Source organism: Typopeltis vanoorti, chromosome 13 (assembly GCF_054136105.1).
Source record: "Typopeltis vanoorti isolate ZY-2024b chromosome 13, IOZ_Tvanoo_1.0, whole genome shotgun sequence".
Classification (NCBI taxonomy): Eukaryota; Metazoa; Arthropoda; class Arachnida; order Uropygi; family Thelyphonidae; genus Typopeltis; species Typopeltis vanoorti.
In genome coordinates this window covers 29,575,223-29,587,484 of record NC_143561.1, presented here as the reverse complement: position 1 = coordinate 29,587,484, position 12,262 = coordinate 29,575,223, and the positions used below count along the sequence as shown (strand labels likewise).

Sequence of the window (12,262 nt, the reverse complement as noted above, 5' to 3'; positions counted from 1 at the left end):
CCCATTTTACCTCATAGTGCTCTACATGGTGGCAGAACCGACTGCTACAAAATGTATTACAAAATTCAGTCAGAAGGGGAAGTTATTCGCTATTTTGACTTCAATAGCCTTTATCCATGGGTGATGAAATACCAGATATTTTCCAAGGGGCATCTCAAAGTTATTCTCGATAATTTCGACTATTCTCCTGGGGTATACTTTGGTATTTGCCATGCAAAAGTGGAAGCACCTACCGATCTCTTTTTATAGGTTTTGCCCATCACAGTGAACAAAAAATTAATATTCCTCCTGTGCAGAAAGAGTGCTTCCAAAATGGCCCCATTATGCTCTCATATGGACCGATCGTTTACAGGTTTTTGGTGAACTCCAGAATTAGATTTAGCACATTCTCGCCGTTATACAGTTATAGAATTTTATGAGGTGTGGAATTTTTCTCAAAAATTTGAAGGTGATGATGGTTGCCTACTCTCCTATTGAAGGTACTGAGCCTGAAAATAGGAAAGGGAATGCTGTCATCTCCTTATTTGTAGCTGCCTTCGGTAGGATAAAGTTATATGAGGTCATGGAACCTTTGCAAAGACGGCTTTTATACACAGATACCGATTCTGTCATTTTGAGTGAAAAAACCGGGCAAATACTCACCATCCAGTAGTCACTACGTTGGGAAGCTAGGTGACGAGCTCGACGGTGACTTTATAGTTGAGTTTGTTACCACAGGCCCCAAATCTTATTCCTACAGAACACGGGGGATTAAGATTGTGAACAAATGCAAAGGCATTACTTCAAATTCTCGTGCGGCCACTGAGATTAATCTGGAATCTATGATAGCAGCAGTAATGGGTGAGTCACAAAACATCCAAATTCCTGTACCATTTTCTGTCCATAGAGACAAATGGAGCTGTCAACTCAAAACGACCTCCGTAACAAAAAGATTTCGATACACTTTTGCGAAGCGCATAGTGTCAACAGACACATGCACTTTTCCCTATGGGTATTTTAAAGGACAATTCCTTACACTCAAATACTCCATAAGCAAAAGATGCCATCTATGGGACAGAAAACTAAACAACATTCTATCTGGTAGGTAAAAATCCATGATTGTTTCCCAACACGATAATTTGCAGTGCTCCCCTTCCCTTGTGCAGTTTTCACATGAATGTTACTGTTACTATTATTCCACAATAGCTTTTTTTCTTCTTCTTAGAATTTAAAAAGAAAAAAATTCGTCTTGGCATCATGGTGACTATGATAAAAAAAATCTTGATGAGGAGATTTTTTTTTATATTAAAAACAAGTATGTATCTGTTTTTACATGATCTCTGATTATATAAAAAATAATCACAGTATAATTATGTTATCATTTTTGCTATGTTCATACATCTGTTTACATGCATTATTTCGCGAGCTACTCAGTCAGGAAAAACAACATTCGTGTTATCTCTCATAGAACATTGTAATCAACTAATCAAACCACCACCGGAGCGAATCATTTACTGTTATTATGAAAATCAGGATAAATTTAAAAAATTTATCCACATAGAATTCCTGAATGGTTCGAAGTTACCTGAATTTGATTCTAATGTGAGAAATTTACTCATAATCGATGATTTGGTTCACCTAAGGACAGCACGGAAATATAGCTGATGTTTTCATAAAAGGTTCACATCACTGTAACCTCAGTGTCATTCTACTGACACAAAATTTATTCTCTAAAGGAAGGCATTTTCGGACAATTTCTCTCAATAGCCATTATGTTATTGCTTTTACGGAATTAGTGGGTTTAGGAATTTATGCTCGTGATGAGCACAAATTCCTAAACCCACTTTTCTTGTGGTGGGTTCTAACTCTAGTATACTTACTAATTGTTCACTGTTCATAGTTCAGTAACACAGAACGATCCTTTGTTACGGATAACGTACACTCAAATTCTGCATAAAGAACCACTGTGATGTTTTCAGGAAGAGGTTGAGCAAATTTAACTTCGAGTCACACACTTCCTATTCTTAACAGACTGACATGGAGGGCAATTGCATTTTGATCTGGCGATAAGTCAAATCCATAGATAACGTTTCCCTTTATGTATTCCTCATAAGAAATGTCATTACCACAGTTTCTGTTCCATTTGCCTAGCGATGTGAACAGTGACATATAACATCTGCTAATGCCTTTCTTTGAAGTTCGGAGTCAAAGGTTGCGAGGGATACTGAATACCGTCAGCTGTCACCACAAGAACATTCAGATTGAAATGATGAAAATTAAATGAATTTCTGTTGAAAGTGCCATTAAATCCATCACTAGCGACCAGTCCAATAATTAATCTAGATGGTATTTCACCTAGATACAGATTGTCTCGTGTGGCATTTGACATGCCCTTGGGAATCGAAAAATAAGACACTTGCACACGATTGATGGGATATACCATGTTTGACTTGTCTAACACAGACAGGTGAGCCAGTTGAATCTTTGAATTTATTTTGACTTTGCAGACAAAAAGTGTAGCCTCTTCGATTTGCACTTTAGCCTTAGCATCAGCATTTGCAGTCAGTAAACAAAATTCGGGAGAACTGCGAACCATAAGAACACGAACAGAAACGTTGTTGATCAAGTACCGGTCTTGATGCATGATATCAGCGTGTATTCGTCCAAGCATCTCGACACTTTTCGATTGGTTAATTCGACCTTGTCGTCTACGCATCCCACATTCACATTTGGTAAACATATCACTAAAATTAGCCACATCATCTTTAACAAATGATTCATTTGTCAGTTGATTGATTTTAGCATCTCTATCATAATTTAGTAGGTTTTCAATATAAGCCCTATAAGGATACGTGTCTGATGCCACATTCACTAGTGTATCTTGGAGAAAAAAAGTCAATTTGATTGAAGAGGGAATGGAAAAAATTATTCACAACACCAACAGAAGAATCTTCGATAGGTTTATTATCATTGTCAGTGATACGCACACGAACACGGACACGAGGGTGGGAAAAAAGATCTAACTCTGGCATCATATCCTCAGCAAAAGATGTCATCTCGCTTGCGCTTTTTAATATTCGTTTTTTTTCTTCTTACTTCCTCGACCTCGCTGAAGTAATCGGCTTTGAGCTTTTTCAGCAATGGTTTTTCCAGCTTCTGATGCCCTGTTTATAAAGCCTCGACATCCTTCCAATCCATCTCCTATCATATGCTGACCGGTTTTTAAGACTTGACAACCGACAAATTGAGCTGCAGGTTTTAAAAGTGGACTTAGAAAGGAGAAGGCACTTCTGAAAATGCTACCTAATCCGTACCCACGCTGTATTGGGGGTCCCGTAAACATTTGAGCCCCACCTACCTGCAGTGTGTAATAGCTGAGATAATCATGTCGGAAGTGTAATTTAACTATTGTCTTGCCGCCACGAAAGTGGAATAACTCGTCGCTGTCAGAACGAATTTCAATACTAGTTGACTGAAATGTTTGTTTTCGTAACGGATAATAATCAGGGTGAGCAAAAACGAAGGAACACTTGGTGCTGCACGAAACAACTCGTACCAATGGTGCACATGTATCACCAACTATCTGTTCTTGGATTAAATCAGAATAAACAAAATATGCGGCTACACCCCTCTTTATATCAATTGGATATTTCCCAGTGATTATACCTTTCAGTTTAACACCAATCTGATTAAAACCCAGAAGAAGGCCCAAAATCGAGGCCTCTTCGGGAAACAACAGGTTGTAATCTTTTGGGACTGTCAGAGAAATGGTGTTGTTTGGGTTCTTTTTTCCAGGAATCACAGAACTCACATCAAACACTGCTTGAAGAAGTTCAGGGGGTGAATTGTAACTGCCATGAGGAATCTTGTACACTTCGTAAAATCCTTCATTAGTCTTTTCGAAAACTTCATTTCCTGTGATGTTGTTGTTGTTGTCGATAGTGTTGACTCCTCCTCCTTCTACTCCACGTATCATATTAAACTCATCGTAACCGGAATTGATGTTATTAAATTCTCCCGGAAGATGAATTTCGGCAAGAGCAACTTCCCGTTTACCTTTAAGTCTGATCTCGTGTGGTAATTCCACTTGAAAATTCGTTTACGTGATAGTAAACGAAATTTCAAGACCTTCCCAGAAATGGATACTGGCATTACTGGGAAGGGTTAAGTAAAACATCCTCGCTACGAACCCAAGAATTATACGATAAGGGATGACCAAACCACTTAACAAAATACTGAAGATTTCCTTTCTGTTTGCGGTGTTTAAGTACTTGTTCGATTAGATACACGTCTTCCGGAAGTTCATCGGGTATATCAGCCTTTTGCAGTTGAGGTTCATAGACAGTTCCCTCCACAATCTCTCCGCCCCGACTGCGAACTCTATATACTACAGGGTTTCTATTAATAACCTGAGCAATAGTGAACAATTCTCGTGTCCAGTTACCCCAAAACCCTTTTCTAAATTTGTGGGTATCATCACTTAAAACCACACTATCGCCTACTTGAAATTTTGGTTTGGCAGTCTCCTCTTGGGTTTCGTAAAAATATTTCCAAACACGATCCTCGTTGTGAAGGTTAACTTCCGAAGGAGCCATACCGATAGTACGCTGTGGTGTGAGGTTATAAGTATGTACAAGGGTCGGCAAAACATTCGTATAACTTTTACTTTTAGTATACGTCATACACTTGTAATCTTTGTTTTCAATGTTCTGATAAATCTTTCTGCAATGAGTGCTTTGATTTCGCTCCTGGTCGTGTAGAAATGAATATTATGGTTCTTAAACAATGCACGACCCTTCTTGTTGCAAAACTCTTTTCCTTGATCAGTGTTTATGTAACATGGCACTTCTTCTTTAAAAATAGACTCGAAAGCATTTAACAGCGTCTGCTGATTTCTTCTTCAGTGTTCGAACCCACGCAAATCGGGAAAAACAATCAATGCATACAAAAAGGAAACACACGCCCCCCCCCCCCATTCTCTTTTGCATGGGATGACATATCTGCCAAATCACATTGAAAAGTGTGTAAAATTGCTGGGACTTTGATTTGATTGCGTTTAAACTTTCTTCTAACGGGTTTATGTTTCACATAAGTAGGCTGTGTTGCTAACCAACTTTTCATGGTTTCATGTGGCAAATTTGTATGTTTCTGTAAAGCTTCGATACTTCCAAAACTAACTACTGTATTAGGATTATAGTAATCTGCTAACTTTGACCATCAATAACAATAAGATTTTTTCTTTGCAGGTGAAAATCAAGAACCATCGCAAAGGTGGCATATGTTTGTTACGCTAGCAGTACTATTTATACTTATGTATTTTGAACTGTCTATTCTCTTATGGGAAGCAGTATCAAAATCACCCAATCGCACATGTCTCATCAAATAAATGTTACGACAAGAAAAACGCCACATGCATTGGTGATATCTGCCAAGTAAAACGCTATTAGAATCGATTTAGAAGAAATACTAGACACGGACAACAGTCTTTATCGCAGGATACTTGGAACAGCAAATCTACATCATATCTAAAGCACTGGATAGTCTGACACTATGGACTACTTTATAAACTGTTTCGAGCTGGACTTTCGCCAGCTCTCATCTTGCTAATCAGACCATTTCTTTTCAATCGCGAGTTTAGAGTGAAGCTCAGTAGTGTTAGATCTACAAAGAGAAGAATCACAGCGGGAGTTTCCCAAGGCTCTTACTCTCACCACTGTTCTTTTCTATCTACATGGCCGACCTCCTTTGTATGCCTTCAAATACCACAGCACTCTACGCTGATGATATAGCTATAATGGTCCTTCAGTACAAACTTAATCACCAAGAAATTACAGTCTGCTCCCCTCAGCCTACAGCATTGGTTTTAAAAATAGCGTATTGATATCAATCCCTATAAAAGTATTGCAATACTTTTAGCAAAAAAAGTACTGCAGTACTTTTAAACACCTAAACGTGCTAATCCAGAAAATATTACACGCATATTTGATTCTCCTATTCCTTGGGAAATATCCATCAAGTATCTAAGGTGTAAAATTAGAATTCATAAAAAAATCTTAATAAAAGCAAACTTTAATTCACGTGTGAAATTTGTGTTTTCAAAAAACCAACAAAGCTATAGCATTGTTGTTTGAGTTTAGATAAATATAAATATTTATTCATTAATGATCGTTAATAATATTTTACTGATTTACAGTTCCTGTAATACCCTAGAAACGACCAATTTTATCCGTAAATAATTCGCGTTTCCTTTCCTTTTGTTTTATTTTATTTTATTTATTTTATTTTTTTATTTTTTTTATTTGGTTAGATGGGCAAAGCAAGAATGCTTTTCCTATTCCCCGTTATCCGTAGAAGAAAATGTATGGATGGGGTGTTATTGAGCTATGAGCTCTGATCATGACAGGAGGACAACAGCAATAGCCGAGCCTCAGTTAAAACTTCATTGGCTACAGCACTGCCATCCATTACCCTCCCTGGGTAGCCTTTTTTAGTCGCCTCGTACGACATGTATGGGTTGCAGTGGAGCTATTCTTATCCCGGCTACCATACGGGGAATTCGCGTTTTCATGTCAGTTATGAACCTTAAATAATAGCAGGAGTGAAAAAAATGTAGGTGTTTTTCATATTTCCTATTTTTAAATAATTTATTAAAAAATTTATAATTGCAAAACATTTTTTTAATAATGAATATAAGGATTTATTAATACGAATTTTCAAATATTTTGTAAACATGTGTTAATGTCTTAACTTATGTTTACTGTTGTAGTTTTAAGATATGTTGTCATCCATTTGTTTCTTTTTTAAGCCGATTTCTTCATTCTTTTTCTTATTCTAATTTGCAGTATAAAGGTGAAGGGAAGTTGATGATGGCTTGTGTATTTTCGAAGTCCATGCTCAGAAGTGATCTGTGAGGTTTCGCTAGTATTATCATTATTTGCATAATGTCATTGCCTAATATCACTATAATAATAATAATAATAATAATAATAATAATAATAATAATAATAATAATAATAATAATAATAATAATAATATGCGTATCATTATCATGTAATGATCTTATGCATATGAGAAAGTACAAAAATTTACATTTGACCAAATTAAACTGGCATACCGACTTATCCAAATCAAATTCAAAATTGAGGGAAAAAAATGAGTTCTGAGATTTGCAATTATGAAAACAATAATACACACATCGGCCACTGAATTTGAAACTTTTATATAATACCATGTTGGACTGCCTTTAACCCGAATTACAGCACATATGCAGTTTGGGCATAGATTCCACAAGGTGATAGATTGCACCTACGTTCTACAGCATCCCAAGCTTTCGCCAACCATTCCTTTTATTGGCTCAGATTTGAAGGAAGAGGATTTCCCCGAATTTGTTTTTAGCATGTCCCATACATTATCAATGGGAGGATTCAGATGGTGGAAATCGCTGTGTTGCTTGCTGAACCACTGCTGAACAATTATTACCCGGTGGATAGTTGCATTGTGGTCTATGAAACAATGTCACCTGCTGGATAAAAAGTCAACATTGCAGGATGGACTTGATCGGCAACAATGTTCAGATATTTCTTGGAGCCTACCTGACCTTCCAGCAATATCGGGAACCTGGAACATTCCCACACCATGACATCACCTCCAGAACCTTGAGTTGTGTTTACAAGGCAAGCTGGGTTCATTGCTTCATGAGGATCCCACCAAACTCTCTGCCTGTCGTCGGTACAGAACAAGATGTACCTTGACATTGGACCCACATGACTTTTTTTCCAGTCTTTTGGCGTCCAGTCACGGTGTTCCTGACACCCCTGTAGACGATCTTTCTGGTTCTTCGCATAAATCTGTGGTTTCCGTATATGCATGCGACTGTCAATGCCGATTCTCTTTAATTCTGTGAGATATGGGTGGAGAACAGCCTTCATTGAATGTTCGGTCAGTTGCTGCACAAAGGAATTTCTGTTTGCCCGTACAAACTTTTTTAGGCGACTAAGATGTAGTCCTAGTCTCAGGACTACGATTAGGTCTCTTAGACAAATAATGTGGGTTATTTTTCCACTGATTAAACACCCAGGATATCTCACACTTTTGAAACAGCTCTGCTGTTTCAAAATCGTGGCTCCAGTCAAGGGGGGCACCCACAATAAGTCCTTTATGGGACTCCGACTTTGTTTTTCCCATTGTGATCCACACTATTGGCGATTACTGATCAGCAGCATTCTTCAAGAGCTGCTTAGAACACATGGTGACCAAGTATTTTGCATGTATGCTGCGTAAGTGACGTTTACGTACATCTGCATAAAGACTTCTAATTCAGTGGCCGGTATGTGTACTTATAGGGTTAATATTGAAAGTGTTCAAGAAAAATCTGCTGTATTAATAATAGTTGTCACTTACCCCATCCGATAATAACGTAGATATAAAACCTTACTCTTTCTACGGAGAAAGTTTTTACTACTAAGATATAGAGATACAATCCTTCTACGAACATCCAGAAGAAATTTGTGACCATCAGGTAGGTGAGGAATATGACCAGGACACACGATGTCTGTTGATAAATAAACATGAAAAAGATGACACCGTATTACTTTATATACTAACCTGTCCGAGCAACAATTAACTTTGAAGAAAATGAAGAATATGATAAAATAAAATAGATTTCTTCTATCATATAACAAGAACTTTATCATTTGGAATTTGGATTTAGTTTAATTTTTAAATATTTTAATTTATAATAAAATATTTTATTGGGTCTACATATGATAACTTCACTAATTTCCGATTAAAATGCATTTAGTACTATGATAACTGATCAATACAATAAGGCGAAGATCATAAAATGTAGAATATACCGAGATTAATCTATATTCTTTTTTATACTGAAGTATAAAATGTGTTTGTGTGTTTTCTCCATTACACTGGCTCAAGAATTTTGTAACTAGGACTAAAACAGATGGATTCTTTCTTTGTTAATTCGAAAATACAAATTTTTCGTGTCCGCCCTTAAGGGTTCTTTGTTATAACTATGACAAACGTGGGAAATATGTTGTTCCTTGAAAAAAAATTGTTTTAAAAATTGCAAACATTTTGTTCCTCTAACTAAATACGGAAATGTCCTTTCTTGGAGCTAATAGGTTCCGTTGTCGAAGACAGGATCCAAGAAGTTCAAAGTATGTTTTTGAAATAAATATATCAAATCGTCTAACTCCTGAAGCTGTTTCAGATGAGGTTTTGCCAGTAACTTCATAAATGCTTTCATCTAACGATGAGAACTTCCTCTCCAAATCGGAAGCAGTAAGTTCATCATCCATTAGCAATATAATATCTTGTGATAATGGGGGAACATATTCAGTCTACAGCAGATCCTGGATGCAACAACAATTTTTGTTCATACAAACCCATATATTCAAACAAGAGTAACTATTTTCTACATAATATTTAGGTTCTAGGTTCTATTGAATTATATGATACTTCAAAAGCCATAGAATGGCGTTTTTCCCTGACACTATTCACTAAATTATCTTGGCAAGTCATACAGTAGTAGTAGTGAATGGTGACCAATTCTGATGGACGAATTGGTCACCAACACACCAAAATCACGTGTTTTATACGTAAAATTTTCCAACCGTTATATAAGCAAAATAGTTTATAATAAATTTAGTTTAATCCTTTATCCAAGTGTGAGCAAACAAAGTTTGCGCCCGAAAATATCTTCAGGACTGAGGTAAGGTAGTACAACACCGGGAAACTCGTAGCAAAGGTGGACCAAGTTAATATCACTCCGATCTCCCATAATGCAAAGCACATCTCCTTGCAGATATGTATAATGTTATGTACTAAGGGAAGGACCACTACCTAGATCGGTTTCGAGCTTTATTGAAGTCTCGTCAGTGGAAGCCAGGCCCAGAAGTGGAGATACCAGGCAGATGCAATGGCGAGGTCATCTTTACCTATAGGAGTTTCCAAAAGGTGTGCCACCTTTTTTATTAAATTACTCTGGATTTAGAGAAAGATGTTGAAAGTTTATTTTTCACTTGGTTAGACTATAATAAATTTAGTTTAATCCTTTAAGGATTAAACTAAATTTATTATAGTCTAACCAAGGGAGAAAAAATAAACTTTCAAGTGAAATAGTTACTACTTTAAAAACTACAATGTTTATAAAAGAAAAGTTAATTTTCCGAAGTGTAATAATAAACAACTCATCCCACAAGACCGATTGATTACCCTAGAAATGTCGAAGGGTCTCGTATCTGTGGACCTACAGTAGTCCTTAACATTTGGGTATAATAATGTTGCGTTGCTGTCTAACACTCGTAAACGAAATGGATATATGTCACATAACAAGCATTTCAGGCTTATTTTAAAAGCCTTTAATTTTTAAATGTGGCGTTACAATAAATAAAAGAAACACTAGATTGAAAGCTGTCTGCACAGCTTTCAATCTAGTGTTTTTTTTTTTTTTTTTTTTTTTTGGATGTAAGACAAAGTTCATACATTCTCAAACAAGTTCAAACTATACCGCATTAATTTCCAGGCTAAAATGTTACATGCGTTGAGAGTCGAAATAGTTATAAAAACCAGTAAATTACAATACTTTAAAATTTTTGTATAATTTGTGATAAAATATTCCAAACATTTATGAAACGTTTATATCTCACATTTTCAAAGGAGAAAAACTCCTTTTATGCTAGAAAATTTTGGATTTCAAATTTGGATTCGGCACCTAGCAATGCGTTATGGTCCCATAATTAATTTCACTTTCGAAAAAAACAAAATAAAATAAAATAAAAAGTTAACATTACCGTGATCAGAGCCAATAAATTTGGCCACTAAATTGACCAGTAAATGGCCAATATATCAGTATGTCTGTTTTCTTTAGAATGGAAGAAACTTCCATTGAATTATATAATAGCTACATAATTAAATTAAATTAATAGTTACATAGTGAAATTATATTAAAAAAAAAAAATTCCTTTGTAATTAATTGTAAGTAATGCTTAGTTGGTTTCAACTGTTTTTTTTTTTTTTTCATTCTGAAAGTGTGTTTCTTCACCATTTCACTTGCATCGTGTTCATTATATTTCTCTTACAGCATTAAATGGATTTTTGTTCTGCAGAAAAGTCACAAACCAATAATGATTATAGACCGTAATGGCACTTGCTGATAATGAGAAAATACAGAGGGCGCTCTATTGGAAGAGAAATGCTGGAAGCTTCAGGAAAAAATGTAAAAAAGACAAAAAAAAAAAAAAAAAAAGACAAAATAATCTTGAAATGGACAAGGATTAAATATTCTTTAATATATTCTGAATATCGATGTTAAAACTCGTGCATTTACGAGATAATTATACTAAGTTTAGTGCATAACTCAATAATTAAAAAAGTCAATTTTTTGTACGTCTGACAATGATTTGATCTTTTCCCAGAATTCCATTCCTGACAAGAGTAATAATTAATACTCCATTCACAATAAAGACATCGTTAACTCTTTCAGTGTAAATAGGGTAAATTATTTTCTAATTGCTATTTTTTTGGTCATTTCCGTTTGTTACATGGGGGAGGGGGGAAAGGAAGTCCAATAATTCCAAGGAAATCCGCTTACTTTCAGTAGGATGTCATTTGCATACTTTTATTGCTTGCTTGCTGTGTCGTTAAGGTTAGATGAATTCTGGTGCATCGTTTTACATTATCTCGAAACTTAATTTAATCTTTTGGTATGCAAGACTGGAAACAAACATAATAGATGCGTGATTCATTTTATTCTAGAAGTAACTGGATGTACCGACTAATCTAGAGTTCATCGAACCCATTTTGGTGATAAACGTAAATATTGACGTCGTTTAGCAAAAATTAGTTTTTGCTCTGATGCGAGAATTTCAGAAACAATAGTGATTATTTTATATAAACTTCAAAAAACATATAAACAAAAATAAGAAAAATATAGCTATAAAATTAAAATTGTGTATTTAATAAATATTTAACTTTAAAATCATTTCAAGCCTTTAATAAGTAGAGCAGTATTCTCACACCCAGTCAGTGGAATTTATCTACTGCCAATATATTTTCACCAACCTGATTTTTTCCGTATGTAGTTTGGCGCGCATGAATGAACTACCGCTAGTAAGTTTTCTGTTTTAGGTATGAGAAGTGATACATGTATATGTATATGTATACATAACTATATTAATGAAGAGTTTTGAAGGGATGATCTGATTTGGGAATGGCGTTCTGCATTTCGTGAAATATCAAGGTAAGACTTTGTTTAGATGCAATTTAA

At 35.5% G+C, this 12,262-nt stretch overlaps 1 protein-coding gene across 1 annotated transcript in view; it reads right to left on the bottom strand.

Moving 5' to 3' along the window:
• Positions 1 to 12,262, bottom strand: part of LOC150100020 (diuretic hormone receptor-like) — a 335,961-nt gene that overhangs the window by 50,528 nt on the left and 273,171 nt on the right. Inside the window, exon 7 of the mRNA XM_090403216.1 lies at positions 8,380 to 8,530. Coding sequence (XP_090259342.1) covers positions 8,380 to 8,530 — 151 coding nt within the window. The remainder of the gene's footprint in view (positions 1 to 8,379; positions 8,531 to 12,262) is intronic.